This window comes from Paroedura picta, chromosome 4 (genome assembly GCF_049243985.1).
Source record: "Paroedura picta isolate Pp20150507F chromosome 4, Ppicta_v3.0, whole genome shotgun sequence".
Classification (NCBI taxonomy): Eukaryota; Metazoa; Chordata; class Lepidosauria; order Squamata; family Gekkonidae; genus Paroedura; species Paroedura picta.
Window position 1 is genome coordinate 67,460,332 of NC_135372.1, and position 21,131 is coordinate 67,481,462.

Genomic DNA, 21,131 nt, shown 5'->3' on the forward strand with positions numbered 1-21,131 from the left:
GCTTCACCCGCCCAGGGAATATGGCGGAGCGGCCTCGGTGAGAGCCTCGGCTGGGGGGTGGGCCGGGAAGCCTTCTCTCGGCCGCTCCGCCTGCCGGCAGAAGGCTCCAGAGAGCCTTGGGTGGGGGGTGGGCCGGGAAGCCTTCTCTCGGCCGGCGGAGCGGCCTCGCAGCGTCGTAGACGCTGTGAGGCCGCTCCGCCGGCCGAGAGAAGGCTCCAGAGAGCCTCGGGTGGGGGTGGGCCGGGAAGCCTTCTCTCAGCTGATGGAGCGGCCTCGCAGCGTCGTAGATGCTGCGAGGCCGCTCCACCAGCTGGCAGAAGGCTCCAGAGAGCCTCGGGTGGCGGGTGGGCCGGGAAGCCTTCTGTCGGCCGGCGGAGCAGCCTTGCAGCGTCGGGGACGCGGCCTGGCCGCTCCGCCGGCTGGGAGAAGGCTCCGTGCTAAGCCGCGCCTCCAGCCATCGCCGCCTAGCCTTTACTTTCCTGCGGTAGGAGCCGCGCCGCAGGGCCCCGCACCGCACCCAGCCCTCGCCACCCGTCCACTGCGCCATGGCTGCAGATGCCTTCCTCGCCTCCTTCTGGCCGCCACTGCTGTGCCCCAGGTTAGTTACGCCGCGTTACACTCTCCGACGCCTACTGTGCCACCAGCACCCCCCATGCCTCTCTTCCGCCTGACTCCCCGCCCACACAGACCCCTTTCGCCATCGCCGTGCCCTTGCCTGAGCCCTCCTAGCGCCCATTTTATTACTCTTTAAAATGGGCTTATAATCTAGTTTTAAAATAAAATCAGAGTCCAGTAGCACCTTTAAGACCAACAAAGATTTATTCAAGGCGTGAGCCAGACTGTCTGAGGAAGAGTGCTTGCACTCAAAAACTCACGCCTTGAATAAATCTTTGTGGTCTTAAAGGTGCCACTGGACTCTGATTTTATTGTGCTACTTCAGACCAACAATGCTACTCATTTGAATCTAGCATTTTAAATTGTCTTTTAAATGGGAGAGGTTCCCTTATAGCCACCACAACGATGACGCAAACTTTCAGTTTGTCCCCTCAGGACATTGATGTCTAGTGTTTATCGCTTAAAGGTGATGTCTTCTGGGCTAGAACTGCATGGTTCATTATTGTGCAGGATATGGCTTTTTTTTCCTTTGCTATGTTGTCAAAGGTAACCCAAAACATATGAAGGCTGTTCTCTACCATTGGCTATTCCATTACTGGGTCACACACAGACCACCAGAAGTCACCACGCCTCACCAAAAGCCGGTATCTTCTGTTATAGCTCAGTTATTATAATAATATAATAATAATAAAATATCATAAAAGCAATGTTCCAGGCCACATTTGTTGTTATAAGATTCCTAGAGATTTAGCAGCTATTATTGGTATTCCCTAGGCATAGTATATTCTTCAAATTCAGTGGTGGCCAAGGGAACAAAGAAATGTTTTTAACTCCTTTTAATTGAAAATGATCTCAACTTTTCTAAACTACCAAAGATGCGGATATATTTGCTAGTGGAAAAAATCTCAGGCTGTGAGTAAAATGTTCTTACCCAGGCACCTGGCTGTTTAGTCACACGTAGACTAAAACACCTGACTGAACTAGAGAGTTAGTGGACAGGGGAGAGGGGTCCATATAGTAACTAGCGCACACATAGGTCTCCCCAGCCAACACCTCAAACCATTGCCAACAAGGGAAGGTTGACAACAAGTATAGGAGGGAAGGGGCACAAGCCCCTTCACTCACACACACACATACACACGGAGAGAGAGAGAGAGAGAGAGAGAGAGAGAGAGAGAGAGAGAGAGAGAGAGAGATCTGCATGGTCTCTTCAATACTTGCGGACAAGAAGGTTGGGAGGGTGGACTACAGCAAGGACTGGACAATAAGTGGGAAAGCTAGAGCTGTCTAACAGAGTTTGCTAATTACCTATTTTCTTAGTCTTCTTTCACCCATCCAACTTTCCAGAGAAGCCATTTCTATTTGTAATTTCTTCTAAAAGAAAGAAAACTTCATCCTGCCATGATGAAAATGTGTGTGTAGGTGTGTAAAGTGTCATCAGGTCACAGCAAATGTACGACAACCCCATAAGTTTTCAAGGCACTTGATTAAGCAGAGGTTGTTTGTCACTGCCTTCCTCTGAAAGGTCTTCCCTGGTAGTCTCCCACCCAAGTATTGATTTGCTTAGCTTCTGAGATCTGACAAGATCCATAACCTCCTCACTGGAAATATTAGATAGAAACAGTTTATATTGCTCCTTTTAATAAAAAATGTTGATTCCACTTAGTTTTTAAAACTGAGAATCATTGGTTCCTGAAACAGTTCTGGTAATTAACCCCATTTTCTAATGTTAAATCCAAATCCTTGGGAATCCCTATTGAAAACCACAAACTGGGCACTGGGAGTTACTACAAAAGTTGGATTGCATAGAACGTATTCTCTGAAGTACTATACAATGAAGCTAACAGAAGAGGGATGCTACATTTGATGACAGGTGTACAGGGTCTGGTACAGAGGTATATATTATTCATTGCCTCAGTCCAAAAAACACATCACTTAGTCACATTGAAATCAATGGGACAGCACTATTGAGTTCAATGGCCATTGTGTACAACTAGATTTCTTTGTACTGAAAGACTGCATGAGGACAATCATTTCCTTGACCTCTCTTTATTAGAAACATGACAAAAGGCAGAACCATCCAAGGAGACAAGAAAAAAATTGATTAGTAATTACAGTTAAAGTCAGAATTACTAAATCCATGTATCCTTGCCAGATCTCATAATTAGCCTTAGCAGTGATCATTGTCATCATAGTAACCCGATTTGGTCCTAATTTGGCTAGCTGGAAAAAAATACTGGTAATATGTGATGTGGGAAACTTTCAGTAAAAATTCCATGTTGGGACCAAATACCACTTTATCTGTATGAAATTTAGTCAAAGGAGGAATCACAAGATAGAATATGCTGTTCTCCGATTTTGTGTGTTGAGGAAGTTGTTACCACGAATTCAGTTTTATATGATAAAGCAGACAAGTCACACTTTACCATGGGCTCAAACGGTTTATGCATAAGTTCAGTCTCTTTGTGAGATACAGGACTTCTTGTTCCTGTTGAAGGAAGGCATATGGGTGCATGGAGATTACTTTATTTAGGCTGAACAGTTCACCCCAGCCCTACAACTGTAATGCTTAACCATGGCTTAATTTTAAATTAATTAATTAATTATAAATTAATTTTTCAAACGTGAGCCATTTTACTAACTCTGGCTATGGTGAATTAAAGTTGGTTTACTAATCAGTTAGTCTTAAACTATTATTTCATTTGATGTAAAATGCAGACATCCTGACTTAACTTTAGCTTATTCCTTGACACCAATCTAATGGTGTCCCCAGCTACAGAGACATCTGGCCAGAATAGAATGAAACTAGCTTTTGACAAGGAAACTCACAATTTGAACAATCACCCATGGGCCAAATCTCAGTTTCAAAAACTAATCATATGTAAAATAGACTATAGTACCAAACTAAAGAGCTGCATATTTTGTGAGGATGTCAAAACCATATTTTATGTTTTTGCCATACATTACCCATATTTCTTGATCTGCCTTGCCATGGGCTGTTGGATATCAAAGCCATATTTTATGATTTTGCCATGTATCACTTGTATTGGTTGACCTGCATTGACATGGATTATGTCTGGATTACCTGGTGCTAGCAACTCTCCCCTGCTTCCAGCTTCCAGGCTAGGAGCTTGAACCTCCTGACAGCTCCCAAGCACCCAGTGCTGCTCCTGACACCTTCATCAAGACCAAGGGGGAGCCAAGGAATCTGAGGCTCAAAAGCACCAAGGGGACAGAAGCCCCACCTGCATAGCTTCTACCTTCAACCACAAACATAGGAGATCTGACTCACCATGCCAAGATAGGCTTGGGGCTCACAAACAGTCCAGTCCACTAACTCAAGACCAAGGGCCAACATCCAAACTCACCAGGGCAGCCAGGGAAGGGCTGGAGGAAATGGACATCCAGGGAAGAGTGAGCTGCTGAGCCCCAGGGCCAGGGATGGGGGAAACACAAGTCCAATCCCCAATCCCACTGGCATGGAGGAAGAGGGAGGCAGGGAAGGAGGGATGAGAGTCTGAGCAGGAGGGTGGAGTTGAAGTAACCTCACCCAGAGGTTAAGGATAAGAGGGGCTAGAAAGGGAGAGGATAAAAGGAAGGAAACAGAACACAATGAGATGGGTGTCAGAAAGGAGAGAGAGAAAAAGAGCAACAAGTGAGAGAAAGGAATGTGAGGAAGGATTGATAAACAGAAGGCAAGACGGAGGGAGACTCCAAGCGCAAGGAAAGGGAACCACCTTGGCCAGAAGAGGAGGGAGAGGTGGCAGACAGCTGTCAAGAAGACACAGATGGGAAAGCAGCTCTGGGAAATCCTCAAGTAGCTCAGAGGAGTGCCCTGGTCCCTCCAAGCCCTTTCCTTCTGTATTCCCCCTTCCATTATCAATAAAAGAGATGGACTTACAAGAGGAACATGTAAGCCTTATCTGCTCAAGTAGCACCTGACCCCGCTAACCCAAGGGGGATGAAACACTTCCCCATCTCTGACCTCAGCCATCCGATGGCACTCTGGCTGCCTTAAAAGTTGTTTCCTGTCTTTTCTGCATATCACAGCAGTCCTTGATCCTGTACAAGCATTTGATCCATTGATATCGATTGGCATAGGTGTGACTGTAACTCTCAGAGTACAGAGTAGGAGTGCATGTGGTTTGTCAGAATGGTATTTTCCAATCTACCCTCATATCGCCCATTCAGATATTCCTTAAAGATTTTCAGCAGGTTTTTTTTTTGTTACTATCTGTATTTCCGTTTTTAAGTGCTGAAAATAAGTAAAACATGGCAAGAACAAAAAATAACCAAGTAGGCACTCAGGGGCAGGACAGCCGCCCTGAGTGGGTGTTAAGTGCCGAGTGGCACTTAAGCCATGAGACACGCTCCTCCTCCAAGGCCCTACCAGAAATACATTATGTAGAACAGATAAGACATATAATGAAGGAATAAATTAATTAGGCCAGCATCATGATCTTCCAAAAAAGCTTGGTAAGAAAAGTATGTGCTATGTCATCATAGGCATTGGTAATAAACAGAATCCATAACATGCCTTCACATTTGTTTGACCTTTAAGACATTTTATCTGTGACTTAACTTTACATTTTAAGAAATCCTCACAGGAAGAAAAGGATTCATTTAAATGTCATCCTATGTAGTCCTACTTGGGGAGGAGGGATTGGTAGTAACCTCATGCTGTGGGACTTCACTCACGGGCAGGCTGCACATTCCTAGTTATTTCTTAAGCAACATATTTTAAGTCACCTAATCAAGTTTTCAGGTTTAAAAGTATATCACTTAAAACCTGATATTGATAAATATATATTCCCACTATTAGATGAAAAGGCAAACTAAAATTACTGCGGATGAGAAAAATCATCATGAATGATAACTGAATAAACACTGGTGGTAGCAAGATGTTGAATCACAGCCAACCTATGACAATTCCATGGGGTTTTCAAGGCAAGAGACAAACAGAGGGGGTCTGCCTTTCCAACTGCTTCCTTTGTAGTAACCCATCCAAGTAATAACCAGAGCAAACATTGTTTCGTTTCCAAGATCTGATGAGATCAGGCTAGCCTAGCCATCCACATTAGGGCCAATGAACATTAATGATATCTGAAGTATAAATAGCTGTTGGAACATCAGAGCACGATTGTTGTACCAGAAAATTAGACAGTTTTTTAGTGAAAAAAAATATTTGTTAAATTCAGACTGTAAGCAATGGTGTTAAATTTGTTAATGTCCAGTAATGTGCCAGTTCCTTCCAGTCATGAATTCTTTTCATGCAAAAGGTAAAAGGTAAAGGATTAGGAACATGCACAACGGAATTCTGTAACCAGTAAATAGAGTCTGTACGCAAGTATAATGACGTCATATTTCTTCCAAAGCAGCAAAAGGAACAATTCTTAAAGGCATAAAGCAAGGAGTAAATACTAAATCTCCAAATCATGTGGTTCCAAAAATATTTAGGGTAACATGTATGATATCTCTGTACCTTTCATAGCATTGCAACTATTTCTCAGAATTTAAAGCTTCCCCTTGCCATTACAAAAATGTCATTACTCCAAAAGCACATTGTAATAAGTTTAATGAGGCACTGTGTCTTACATTCAATCTGTATCAATACATTGATGAATACAAAACAAATATACATAATTTGTTAATAATTCAGTTGGAATGAAAAATATACACATCAATATTTATCCAAATGACAAAATGGAAAAAAAACACATGCTTTTCCCACTAGTCAAGCATATCTACAATTGTACAGCTGCACATCAGTCTGCATTCTCAGAAGTAGATTTCTCACCCAGAAATATTTTAAAAACGAAGACCATTTGATACACTGACATTCTATTTTCTACCATTAAGAGACCCATTTTAGCACTGGCTTCCCAAGTCATCTCAGTGGTGCTGAACAGTGTTAGAATTTATTTGATATGGAGAACTCTCTTTCGTTCACCATAAATTGTCTGACACTTTGCAGTGACAGATTTAAGACATATTCAGTTTAATAGCATATAATGGTACATAGCTTGATAAGCTCCTCAAGTCCTCTTCTCCTCTGCCCCAGTTCATATATTTTATTCTGATACTAAAGACTCAATTGCTTTAACCTATCTTCCCTTCCTGGGTCAATGTATCTTTGTTGACCTACAAAAACTCTGTTCTTTTATACATAGATGACCAACTATATAGAAAATGACCCACCAGAAGCAGAACCTACTGTCACTGCTTGACTTGGGTGTAAACTGCACGGAGCTTTTATTCCAACCCCAGATCGATTCAGTCCCTGCCCTCTACACAGAATGCGATTTCCGTTTGGATTTTCGGCGATTTAAATTTTCCTTCTGCAGCAAGAAGGATTGATCCGGAGTGACCCTACCTTTATTATGCGATATTTTAGACTGCTTTTAATCCTGAATATATTCAGAAAATCACATTGTTTTGAATCTGGGCTCTCCTCCGTGGTAGAGGACCCGTGATTGGCTACAGATGGTCATGTGACATGCCTGCCTTAAAGGAGAAGCCCCTAAGTTCTCTCAACTTCTGTCGGCCTTGGATTTTTTTTGTGCCTTCTTCGTTCCCCCCCTTCAAGAAAAGAGTCTCCATTTGCCCCCACCCCTCTTCTGAGCCTCCCTAACCACATGCAGAAGACTTTCCTGTTTCAATGGGGAGGGAGGGAAGAGGAAGACCCGGGGGCTTTACGCACCGGGATCTTTGTAGCAAATTGGTCACTGAATGAAAAATCGCCATTTAAAATAGTGGAATTCGTCGTTAGGCATATCTGCCTTTGTAGTGGAATCCAGTTGCGTTTTGTAGCGTTTCCCACAGGCTTCCAGTCTCGGCAGAAATCGCTAGAAAGGAAGCGCTATTGCCAAGCTCGTCCCGCCCCTGGCCGTCAAGCAGCCAATGGGCAGCCGTTAGCATGCTCCCAAACAGCCCCTTTCCCTTTAAGAAAGGTTTAAAAAAAAAAGACCCATTGTAACGAATCTGTGTAGATTCGTTGCAACGGAGAGACCCATCCAGCTGCCTAATGTGTTTGAGCTGTCGTTTGATCGTTTGATCGTTGCCACGCTGCCTCTGAGTGAAAAAAAAAAATCCCCCCCCCTCTCACGGGCCCGATTTTCGGCTGAATGAATGTGTAAAAATTAATGGGAAAATACATCAGCAAACGGGCTTTTCTGTGGTTTGTGCTTAGTGACTAAAGGGGAAGGACTGAAGCCAGGGAAGCCTCTAAACAGAAAGAGGCTCGCTGGTGCGTTTATCCCCGCTCGCTCGGAGAAAAAAAAATGGCGATCGCTTCGCCGGAAGATCAGAGAAGAGAACCAGGGGGAGGGACTTTGTAGAAACCACAACAATGTTAACGCACAGGTCTTTTTCGCTATTGTTGCAGATTGGCTGCAGGAGTGTATCGCTTTCCGGAGGGTGAATCCACTTTTGGGGATTTCCCTGAAAGCGCTACAAGGAAGCGCTTTTTGCAGATTGGTTTCAGGTGTGTGGCAGATTGTCGACGACGTCGTGCATTATGGCAAATCAATAGCGTTTTCAATTAGCAACCATTGTGCGATTTTGAAGGCGTGCAAAAAGCCCCCCGAGTTCAAAGCGATCTGAACAGGATTGACAATGGAATAAAAAAAGTAAGTGCAGACTCTGCCTTGGATTGCAAAAGCAGGAAAATATCTATAAAACCATGATAGCTATTGGATCGCATTTGATAAGCACAGATTCCACACAAGGGTGTTTTTATTTTTCTTCTCTGTAGTAGTTATATTGCTACTGTGATGGTTGTTTAATATGGGCTTGTAACAAAGATTCTATATGCCATAGGACACTTAATTATTTACTGCTTCCCTTTTACACTGGATGAAGATTACCCAACTATTGTGGAAGCTGCCCAACTTTTTTAAAAAAAATTATGTACAGGTATGCACTACTGAAGAATAACACAATGCTATACCTGTTGAAAAATGCAGTTACATAACACTCCTCCAGAATTGGAGTTGCAACTCATCGGAGGCTCCTGAAGGAGCAAGCTGGTAGCTGGAAGATGCATTCATAGATGTATCAGTAGGGTGAACCTCTGTTAAGAGGCTCGCTGAGGCACGCGGTGTGTCCGTCGGGCAAGGGGGAGGAGTGGCATCACCAACGCCTTTAAAAGAGGCTGAGCATACGAGCTCAGCCTCTTTCCTCCCTGGTGTCGCAGCAGGAAGCTTCCCACCCTCCTTCCCTATGCAGCATGCTGTTGTATAATTGTTGATTCATTGTACAAGTTTTAAAGTTTTATCATGTTGTTTTGTCACAGCAGGCAGTTTGGCATGGGAGGATTCTTTTAGGGGAGACAGGTCTGTGAATCAGTCTCTCCTGTCTTTGGAGTCTCCTTAAGAGATGGCACATATGCAAGCTGGGTGCCAGTTCGACTGGGAAGGCAGGCTTGCATTGCCAGGTGGTTTGGAAAGCCAGACAGAGGCTTACACCCATTGGATCCCCATTAAGCCAAGGGTGGCAAGGGTTTCCACACTCCAGGGTAATGCCTTAGTGGGACCTTGGGTTATCTGCAGTCTGCTGATCATTTCTGTTGGATTCTTCCTCATGCCACACCAACGCTCCTTTAGAAGTTATAATAAAGCTGTGGCCTTATTTCTTCCAAAGATATTGTGTCGCATCTTTTCTCTGTGGGCTGTATCATGCCCTCCTGCTAGGCAACAATTAGCAATACTTGAATCTCTTGGAAATGATAATTATTGGTAGGTACAGGATGCCCAATCATGGTCATCAAAATTGAAAAAAAGAATTAGCCAACAATTGTTTATGGGAAGGGGTATGACAGCATTTTAGGAACTTTTCAAATTATAAGCAGGAGATCAGAAGAAACCAGCTGCCAGTTGTCAAATTTTGTTGGTTTCAGAACAGACCGTTTCTGCATGCTTGACGTATGATTTTTTTAGCAGACAATCCACAAGACTTGCAATTGGTTTGGGTACATTTCTTCCACATATCTGCCCTCCCTGTGTATCTTCACAGTTGTGCAGTCAGTTAATTTTCTTCTGCACATTATCCTTCAGTAATGAGAATTTTCAAGGGAGGTGCTATCATCAGTGGTGTCACAGCACCTCCCTTATTTTTTAAAAAAAGCTCTAAAATATTGATATATCAATTTAGCATTGTAGTGATAGATTATTCCCCAGTAGTTCGTGAAACCACTTTTACACCAATCTTTTTCAGGAAGCTGATTTTGTTAGCTTTTTCCTGTGCATAATTTTTCTCTTAGTTTGCTAGAATCATAAGGGGAACCCACAGAGGAAGGAATGAAAAAGTATTTATTTTACTCAGTGAAAAAACATACCTTCCTATCTGAACACATGCAAAGCTGGGAAGCATGTTTTCTCCAGGACTAATAAAGTGGAGTTTTTACAAAGAAAGAAAGAAAGAAAGAAAGAAAGAAAGAAAGAAAGAAAGAAAGAAAGAAAGAAAGAAAGAAAGAAAGAAAGAAAGAAAGAAAGAAAGAAAGAAAGAAAGAAAGAAAGAACTAGAATTACTGAACCAGAGAATGATCTCTGTGTGGAATCAGCTATGGTAGATCATATTGTGCTGGCTTTATCTGTGCTAATCTTTTATCAAGCCCTGCTCTTTTCCTGTTTATGTAACACAGACTATAAACCTTCTGGGTGATATTGCCTTTTTGTTCTGTACATACACAGAGCGTTGCTGGTATGAAAACAATAACATATTAATAGTAATAGCAGCAGCAGTGGTAGCATTTTACATGCTTATTAAACTTGTCAAAAAAATAAAACAATTCAAGGCCAGGCTTGTGACATGCAAGTACACTCACAAATTTTCTACTGCTATGAGTTTTGCTTGTAAACAAATTAACGCTTCTGGTTAACATCAACAATGTTCTTACTTTAAAAAGCTGAACAAGCATATACAAGGCAGGAAAAATCCTAGGCACTTGGATGCCTGAGATACTAGAGATCGCAGAACTGCACAAGGCTGGCACCTAAAAATATGGTGCTGGCTCCCCCAACATTTAAGGCTACTGATCATATTAAGCTGATGAATTAATACATTCTTATTAGAAGCTTTCACAGCTTTGCTTTGTTGAGTTTCATGGCTTAGAGAATAGAAATAGTTCCTCTTCCACTACTTCATTTTCTGTTTCTGCAGCTTACTGAAATGTTAGAATAGGAACTTCAGACTCAGTTTGACCATACTATTATGTGTTTAAATTGTGATGTGAAACATCGCTAAGAAGCTAGATTTCCTAATTCAGGCAAACTCTTTAGAGTCAAAGACTAAAAGACTGAAGTAGTTATTTGCTGTTTAGATGAAACCAAGTGCCTGGAAATTCTCACATTGTCATAATAATTTGTTGTATTATTTAAACAAAACAATTGTTTGATTCTGAGCTCAATTAAACCCATGGATGATTTGTTTTTCATGTTAATGATTTTTAAAAGATGTGGATCCACATGGCCACAAACTGAATTAACAATGAATTTGGGCTATCAAAGCTAACATTTGGCACATGAAACTTTACAATAAATAGAACTGTTTACATGATACATAGGAATTTGCTGCACTTCTAAGGCTTCACAACAATTAACATAACTTTATATTCATGTTACTAGAATGAAAATATCATGGTATTGCAATGGCCAATAAATAATCTACAATTAATGTAGTGCAGCAGAATTTCTGTCACAATGTATTGTTCTGAAGGTTGACTGACTCTGTTAGGGTTTTTTCCCTAATTCTTGTTTTCAGCACAAATAATATTTTTAAAAATTATAAATCTAACTTAAAAGGTTCTACATAATAAGGCTGCAAGTAGACACAAGGCAAGAGAGAAAATCAGATTTCCTGATGACATTAATATAAATTTAAATTGGGCGGAGTATGGGGCATAGCACTTGAACAGAGGAGTTTACCAAAAAAACAATTATTAGCCCTAGTCAAGATAAATACTCCTATCTTTATTGCCTACTGAAACAAATAGTCACAAGAGGAGAATTTTGATCCAGGAAATAGCATGAAAAAAAAAGATTTAAACACTCCTAACTAAGAATTATTGGCATAATTCAAACCATTCCATCTTCCTGTGGCTTCTCTGAAATAAAATTATCATAGATTCTTAAATTTACAGTTCAGACTTATGGTTTGTAACTTTCACTACTCACACTTCACAGGTTTGGGGCTATTATATGGTTTTTCTTCTACCCTTTAAATTTGTAGTAACCTTATCTTCCTTCTGAGGAGTTAGGTCTTTAATGGAACACCCATTTCAAAATATATCTTCTATATTTGTGCTCTATCAGACAGAATTAGACAAAGTTAAGCATGATTTATTTCAATGTAAGAAATAAATGCTTCTTAAATCACTTCCACTGAAGAATTTAGGACTTCAAAATTCTTAGCTTGGCTGGTTTGTGTCTATATTCTTTTTAGAAACCTAAAAACATCAAGAGTTGTTGATATCACCCTGTTTAACATTCTGATTTTAACACAGCTTTAAATTGTCTCGCATGCAGTAATTTTCTGAATAGATGCTTTTCCATTCTGTAATGTAGTCCTGAGTCTTTGGCACCACAATTTGAAACAGAAGATTACATAAACAGCCTCCTTAAAAATAATAACAACTCCAGATTGGTAAACATCAAGAAAAGAAACCAAATTTTTGTTTATAAAAACAGAAAATGCTAGCTCACTCACATGCTATCAAATACAGGGGTGCTCCATTATCCCCTCATTTCACTGTTCTCTGTATTACATTTTATTACCCCGTTGAATTTAGTGGCTCCTGATTCATTTGTTTGGAAGTACCTGGTGAATCAGAAATTGCGGCAATTCTTAAAGAATTTTTAATAGAGCTGAGTTCCCACATATGAAAGTTAATGAGGTGCACACCACAGCATCTCCTAGCAATCTTGAAGAGTTTTTTAAGAACAGCTTTTCTTAGAAGAATATAAACCCATGGATCTAAAATTTGATTCCATGTTGCCATTCGAAGAGCAAAAAGTATTGTTTCACAGGATTCCCGAGAATGATTTTCACTTATTCCAATACTGGCCATGGTCACCTACAAAATGAAACAAGTTTTATTATGCATCAACTACAACATCACAAAATAGTATCTTAAACACTGGAATGATATGAAAATTACCCTTGATATGGAATTAACAGTGCAATCCGAAGGGGAAAAAATCCTTGGAGATAACTCCATTAAATAGACCTGAGTGAGATACTGAAAAGACCTGTTTAGGGTTATTCTTTTAGCAATGTATCACCATAAAGACCTCATAAGAATTACAGTATTTGCTGGCGTATAAGACTACTATTTTCCCCTGAAAAAGATGCCTCCAAGTGGGGGGTCATCCTATACGCCGGGTGCACTTCAGTTGGGATAGACATAGCTGCCCATAGTGGCCCATAGTACTGTAATGTAATGTAACAAACTCTATATTTTGAGTGGAAATCGTGGGGGGTCGTCTTATACGCCCAGTCATCTTATACGCTGCCAAATATGGTAAGCAGATTTGCAGCAGATTGCCTCAGAATTGGCATACAACTGAGAAATCCCGGAGCAGCATACCAGAATAAAGAGCTAAACCTGCTTTTATAATGCTGCATCCACTGGGTACATTCTTCTTTGAGATCAGAGATTCACCTAAGATTGGCTAAGTCCTTCTGTGTCTCTATGAAATCTTTTCTAAAGGAAGCCTTTCCCTTTATATTGTAACTAGTAGTAAAGCCCGTTGTGTGCTGTAACACACTCACCTGGCACTATGGACCCAACCCAAATTAGATCCTACAGTGCATGAACAATTTTCTTGCTGCTGATGAATGCCTGTGGGGAAAGTGAGTCCCAACTACAGTCCCTTCATATATTCATAGATCCAACGTAAACCACCAAAAATGTATCTCAGTGAGTCTAGTATCAAAATGCTGTACCTCTTCCAATTAAACATTATTGTTTCATTCATTTTTTCTCTCTAAGATCTAGCAAGAAATCACATAAAAATGTGAAATATTACATTAATACCATATTTATTTATTTACCTATTTATAGCCTAGTTTTCTAACTGAAACTCAAGGTTTATAGAGTACAAAAAGATTCTTAAAATGTAATCATACAGTACTAGACAACAGATGAACAATGCAATAGGAATAGGAACTGAAAACTGAGTGACAATATAAGTAGCATGAATATACAATATAACATGAATAATAATCACATGATGCAGTGTGTCTGTAAATTCAGTTGATGAATACAAAAATGTGCATTATATATGAATCAGAAACGGAAGTAGGGGTTTTTAACACAGCCTACATTCTCTCTTTCCCTCCAGATACCAGGATATGGCTGTTATCTACCCTCCCAACTTGGAAAAGCTCTTGCCTGGCACCAGGTCCATCAATTGTTGTGAGGAGGGCACTGCTGACCCTTCCTAAGTCCTAGCACCTACCCACAGCCCAATCATCCTAGGTAAGTAGCGGGAAGTGAATTGCTGATCCCTGATAAATGATATATTGCTTTTGAAATTGTCAATGAAGATTCACAACATTCAACAAAACAGTGGAAATACAATCTGCAATAAGTATACAATTTGTTTGGACTTGTTTAAAAATGTATACGCTAATATGGGTTGTATTGGCCAAAATATGCTTTCTGCAGGGCAGCCAATTCAGTAAAGATAAAAGCATGGAAAAGCACATGCTGGATGGGAACAAACACTGACAATCATTTTAGGCTTCCCCGCATTTTTGTTCTGTATTGGCTTCTTTGTTTACCTTTACGAAGTGGATCACCTTTTATCATAAGAATCTCAAGATGCTGGCTGATTCACATCCATTTCCTACTTGTAGCCCAGTTAATCATTTTAGACAAATCTGCAGTAATAGGACAATAAACCCTTTCCTTTTAAGAATGGAGAAAAAGCAGGATCTGAACTCAGAAAAGTGCCAGAGATGCCTTTTTGATATCTTAGATCGTCTTCAAGTTCCAAAGTTTTGTGAGAACAATATGATATTCATAAAATATTTTTAACCAAGAAGCTGTCTGCAAAATATGGGCAAAACTTAGAATGCATAAATAAACCCATGTTTCTTTTAGATATTGTTTTATGTCTATTAAGAAAGAACTGAAATTGAGGAAATAGGCTGAATGATAACTGCCATCCATGGGCATGGCGACCAATGAGAAATTGAGAGGGGGTAAAAATGTGTCACTTCTGGTGTCCCTGATATCACAACGTCACTTCTGAAACCAGACAGAAGTGATACCAACACATCAGAGCCACACTCTGGTATGCTTCCAAACCTCTATGGGTACCACATTAACATCACTTTCAGTTCACAGCAGAAGAGATACTGCAACTCGGGGGGAGGGGGCTATTTCTTCTCTTGCTATTTTCCCTCCACCAGCCTGTTCAACAGCTGTGCAGAAGGGATGCCCAGACCAGAGAAGGAAGCCCAGCAAACACAAGCAGTTAACATGAGCAGTTAATAAAGAAACTGCATGTGCACACTTTTCAGTCAGGATAGCCAGCAATAGAAAATAGAAGGCCAAGGGATTGGTTTGAATCACATGTTTTCCAGATATGTGGTGGATCACTTCCCCTTACATTAGGATTACATCATTTCAAAATATCTGTTTCCCTGAGGGACATTATACCCAAGATTTCATTTATAAGAGGGCATTGTTTTTCACCCTTTGAATCAGTCTGGCCAGCAGCCAGGGTTGCTAAACTCCATGCAGGGCCTGGAATTCTCCCCAAATAATAACTGTTCAACAGACTACAGAGTTCAGTTCCCTGAAGAAAATAGCTGCTGAAGGTGGAACTTATGGCATTTCAAAGTCACTGAGCTCCTTCTTCTCCCCAAATAATGCTGACTGGAGGTTCTGCCTCCAAATCTCCAGGAGTTGCCCAAGCAACAATTTGCAACCCAGGAACCACCAGAAGCCAAAAAGCTGGGACTTGAATTGAACTTCTGAAGTAAAAAAACAGTGTGTTTGGGGAGGGGGGATTCCTAGAGCACTGTGATGACATTGCTATGGTTTTCTGGCCATAAATTATGTTACAGCATTGTACAATACTGTTCCTGCCTGTTTCCATTTCCCTGATCCTCCCCACTAGGATCTTAAAATTCCTGGGAACAATCTCCCTCAAAAGCAATAGATATTTTAAGAAGAGTTGGTTCTTATATGCCGCTTTCATTTGCCTTCCCTTTCCTCTCCCCACAACAGTCACCACAACAGGTGAGGCTGAGAGAGCCCTGATATCACTGCTCGGGTCAGAACAGTTTTATCAGTGCTGTGGCGAGTCCAAGGTCACCCAGCTGGCTGCATGTGGGGGAGTGCGGAATCACACCCCGCTTGCCAAATTAGAAGTCCACACCCTACACCAAGATATTTTAAAACGATGCAATCCTGATGTAAGGGGAAATAGAGATTTATCTGAACACCTCTAAAATCCACAGGAACATTTTTTTTTACTGTTGGTGCTCTTAATTACAAATAGTTTCCAAATATTCTGCTTTTGTGGATTTCTCTGACGTTGACATTAGTTATGAATTACCATGTTTTTACGGTATGTGACCCTGCAACCTTCAACTAATTCCTTCCTTCTGGGAATTGCAATACGGTAGTGTTTTGCCTTTACATTTTTTAAGCAATATGTCAATTTTTTATCTACAATTTTATAGCTGCTGAAAACAGCTCACAGCAGCATACCTACCAGATTGTAAAAAGTCAGAATATATGAAAAGATAGAAATTATTGTTCCTGCAAAAGCAGAATCTATAATCATATCTTTTCTTCAATATCTTTTTCTATTTTATTCTGTCAGACAGCAGTCTTTCTAACATAACAAAGACGGCTTCTATGCCCAATATTTTATTTACATTTAGAGTAAACCCTTGTTTTTAACTTCAATGGCTCTCATTACTTATTTTAAACTAAGAAGGATATTTTTTATGCTAAAGAAGTTATATTGAAGCTTGAAGGAGTTGCACCCAAATTTAAAAGTGGGAGGGGAGTCCCAACAGTTGAAGAATACAATATGGGGAGTTGTTTGTTTACCAATGAAGTGCAATAGGCAGTCATTACTCATCTACACTTCATTGGCACTTGATCTGAGAGTTTTGCAGAATGTACTGAAAAAATTCCTACTATACCTCCCACATTGAATATAAAGGTAAAATGTGTAAGGGTAGGAATTCAGGCCAGATACAAAAGTACTTTTCTGATCTTATTACTCGTAACAAGACTTGTCAGGAAATGGCCCAAGAATAAGGATTATAACTGTTGTATACAAGAAGGCATAAATGGGTTGATGAGATGGTTGAGTATTTTTGATGCTGTAACTTAGTTTCATGCTAAGTTTGCTTTATCATTGGTTTGATATTTTGTACACAAAGGATATTTTAATACATTGTGCTGGTTTTATGCGAGCCAAGACTCCCTGATGGGAAAAAAGGATAGAGCAACTAAGAGGGTATGCATTCTTTGCATCCAGGCACAATTCAAGGTGGTAATATTGATTACCAGAAACAGTGGGAGGGCTCTCCCCAACCACCATGTGTTTTTTATTTGTTTAATTTCTATACCCCCTCATTGTGACATCCGCACCTTGATATCATTGAGGTACCTTCGTGGTACCATATGGTATAGTGGTAACATGGTTGGGAGACCCTCCTTATTAACCTCCCCAAACACTATTGTCACCTTTCAAGGCCCTGCTTCAGGTGCCCCCACCTTCTGAGATTAGACAGATTAGGTAGTAACCTGGAGATTGGGTAGTAACCTGGAAAAGGATTTTCACTACCAAGGCACTAAAACTTTGGAACTTATTCCCCGGGTAGATTAATCTGTCCCCTTTTGTTGCCATCTTCCACCAGCAGCTGAAGACTGTTTCATTTGGGTTCCCTACAATATTCACTCCTTCCTGCCCAATTTTTAGTTGTTGCTTTTACATTTTGGTATGTGTAACTTTAGCTCTAACTTTAAGTGGTTTATTTATGGGGGGGAGGGGTCTGCAAACATTAATGGTTTTTGAAATGTAATGTAATTTTTATTTGTAAAAGGTAATTTTTGAAATGTAATGTAATTTTAATTTATTAGCTATTTTGGCGGCCCTTATGAGGGCAGAAAGGTGGAGTACACAATTGTAAATAAATAAATATTAGAAAAAGTAAAATAAAGCATGTAGATTAAAAAAATGAAATAAAACATATATATTTAGCTGTACAAGGGTTAAGTAGCCATGTGCAGAGTGATCCTCACAAGGCTCATCATGTTTCTTCCCTTCTCTGTACTTTCTTCCACAATGTCCTTGCAAACACACCATAGCACTCTTAAGATTTGGGAGATCTATTAGTATTCTGCATACCTCCATGTAATTTTTCCTCTCAATGAGACAGACACAAGCCTAAAACATTCATCTGTTAGCAGAGGCAACTGTTATAATAGGAAGGCTTGTGCCAATAGTATTTACCATTTGCGAAAAATTATCCAATACATCAGTTCAATACAGAAATATGCCATCCTTATTCTTTGTAAAATAGCAATGTAAAATGTCACACAGTACACAGATCATTCAGCTTTTCACATGAAGCCAGAAATTAAGTACTTCCGTTATAGCAAACTATAAAGAGTATTCTCATCAAAGGAATCTATGAATGATTCAATCCATTCAGTTACCTGTAAAGGAAATTTCTTTGGGAAGGATACTATAGAAAATTCAGCCCTTAAATATAAACTTCATGTGGCAGCCATTATGTAAATAAATATGTACATAAATGTGTGGAAGAATTAAAAAACACATTTAGACTGTTTATACATGGGCTGGCTAGTCCAGGGTGGTGGCAGCAGCAGGGCAGTGGAGCTAGTCCTGAATTATGCATGACATTGCCACCATCCCAGCCCTGGCCGGCGCAGTGCCCTGGATAGCCTGTGGTGTGTGAATGTGGGAACTCCTGCATTCCCCAGAGTACCACAGGTGCCATCCACAGCTCTCCAGTGCCAGCCCCGTACATAATCCCACCCTGACCTACAGTGTCCCTGCAGGGACACCACATACCCCTAACAGCTCTGTGGTGCCGTGGAGCTGGACAGGGCAGTCCCCCACCTTGTTGGGAGAGTAGCATGCCACTCCCCTGCCATTGTGCAGTGGGGGGGGGCCCTGCCTCCCACTCTCCTCCTCTGCCGCCGCCGGGGTCTTTCAGCCCCGGCATTGTTCTCTCTCACGCACTATGCTGGGGCAGTCTGTGTACACTAGGGAATTCCCTCCCTCATGCATACGTGGGAAGCGGCGGCGCATACCACCACAAGGACCCGGCAGCAGGCGGGTGTGGCTGCTGCCATCATAATTGGTCTTAGAGAGCATAACTGTAAAACTTCGCCAGATTCAATAATATACCAATACAACAACAATGAAAAGATTTCTGGCCAACAGTAGTGTTTTTAGTAGAAAGTCTGATAAAAATTATGATGGATGGGTTTTATTAACCCTGATTACAATTATTATAAATGAAAATTCCTCCAGTTTTATCCTAATTGAATTTTCACCAAAGAGTTATGCAGGGGAACTCTAACACCACAGAAGTCGAAGGACTTAGAATGGATGAACTGAGAACAGTAATGAACTGTTAACTTCTTTTCAGTTCTCATTTCCCAACACAAATATGGTCTTTCTATACTTCAATTAAAGCGACATCTTCTGCCCAAACTTTTATGAAAATAAACATTTTGTCAAGGTATTTATGTATTATAACTGCTTGGTATTAACCATCAGTGATGAGAAAGTTCTGGAACAGATGAAAAGATATTCTATTTGACAGAGATATTCAAACATTTGGCTTATTTTGTAAAAAAGGAGAAACTCCTGCCAAGCTCCACATTTGCACATAATCTAAAATGCTAGTGTTCTCTATTTAGAACTGCATTGTCTACAGATTGATTCTTTGCTCAAAGAAAATTATTGTGCTTTACTATTTTAGCATTGTATTAAAAAATCTTAATTTATTGATTCCTAAAACTACTAACATTTTAAAGGAATATTTGAAATGAACTGTGCAATAAATGAACCAGCAGGTTAGCGAATCATTATCATAGAAGCTAGTTGGAGTACATAAACCATTTCCATTTTAATTGCTAAAAAGTAAATGAATCTGACAATAAATCCTGAACTATTTAGCTAAGAAAATATTCCAACGTATGTTATCAAAGTAAGATGGAAAAACCTATTTTCATTTAAGTGTAATTTAATTTTCATTCTATGATTTCAGACTTTTTATGAAGTAAAAATTTATGAACGTAACAGACAATGCACTAGTTTCCTTCCCTTTCAGCTCGTTTTTAAACAACTGCTAAGCAACTGGTTTATGTTGTCCTTCCATACAATAGCTACAAAGTAATTATTTGTGTAACACCTTACTCTGAATTTTAATCCTTTTTAGTTATCTGTTAAGGCAACAAAGCAAATGAGACAAAAATATTACTAGTTAGCTGCTCACACATATCTTCCTGCCCCTGGCACACTGCCAACCTGAAAGAAAAAAGAAACAAAATCGTTCTTATTTACAAAAGAATTCTGCTAGGCTGCTTGGAGCCAATACTTACAGAATGAAAGCAATTACTAAGCCCGTTTTAGAATTTAAAAAGAACAACTTCTCCCTCTTAGTTTTCTTCCCATCCCTCTGCTGCTGCTGGGCTACCTGTGACTTTCTCCCTGCACCACCTCCAATTAGTGATGCTGCAAGGCCTGCTGCAGCTCCCAGCCACATTGCATCACTGGTGACACTGTCATGCCTGCCCCAGTGATCTAGGCCAATGTTCCCCCAACCCCCGGGATGCAGACCAGTAACGGGCCATGGCAGGGGGGGGAGGGAGGCGCGGGTGCCGGCATGGCAGTGGATACACCTCCCTCCCCCCATGGTGCAGCGAGCGCCACACTGCGGGAGGGAAGACGTGGGCGCCGGCACACCAGCAGGTGCAAAAGCACAGGTGCAGCAGCTCCGCGCCTGCGCATTTGCACGTGCCTGCGCATTTGGACCCAACAGCGGCCACGCCTCCCTCTCCCCTCCGGCCCCTGGGCCTCCCTGTCCCCCCCCTGGCCTGAAAAGGGTTGGGGACCACTGGACTCTAGGCTGAAATTCTAGCCACTATGCCACACGGGCTTTCATAGGTATGAGTTTTTTGCTGCAGCATCTTATCTTCATGGGTTTTGTATTGTATTTAAAATGGTTCAGTTTTTGTATCTGTTTTAAGGGATTTTATTGGGGTTTTAATCACATTTTTTAAAAATTTCTTATTAGATTTCTATACCGCCGCTCGCCATAGCCTCGAGCCCTCAGGGATAAATTTGAATAATAAATAAATAAACAAACAAATAAATAGGGTGGCTGCTGCAGTAGATGCTAGTTGAGTCATGCAAGTCAGGTAATTTCAAATCATCCAGTGGTTGCTGACAGGCCAGGCTCTGCTAAGTCCCCCTCAAATGAACCTGGAAAGCAGCTGGCCCTTC

General features: G+C 40.8%; 1 protein-coding gene across 2 annotated transcripts in view; it reads right to left on the reverse strand.

The window, feature by feature from the left end:
* Positions 1–242: 242 nt before the first annotated feature.
* PTGFR (prostaglandin F receptor) overlaps positions 243–21,131 on the reverse strand; it is a 42,467-nt gene continuing 21,578 nt past the window's right edge. Inside the window, exons 3-4 of one of the 2 annotated variants that reach the window (XM_077333242.1) lie at positions 20,122–20,153; positions 12,561–12,685 (exon numbers count right to left, since the gene is read on the reverse strand). In XM_077333242.1, coding sequence (XP_077189357.1) covers positions 12,682–12,685; positions 20,122–20,153 — 36 coding nt within the window. In that variant the 3' untranslated portion in view covers positions 12,561–12,681. Of the gene's footprint in view, positions 12,686–20,121; positions 20,154–21,131 lie in introns of both variants that reach the window. The other variant, XM_077333239.1, reaches the window with a different exon arrangement.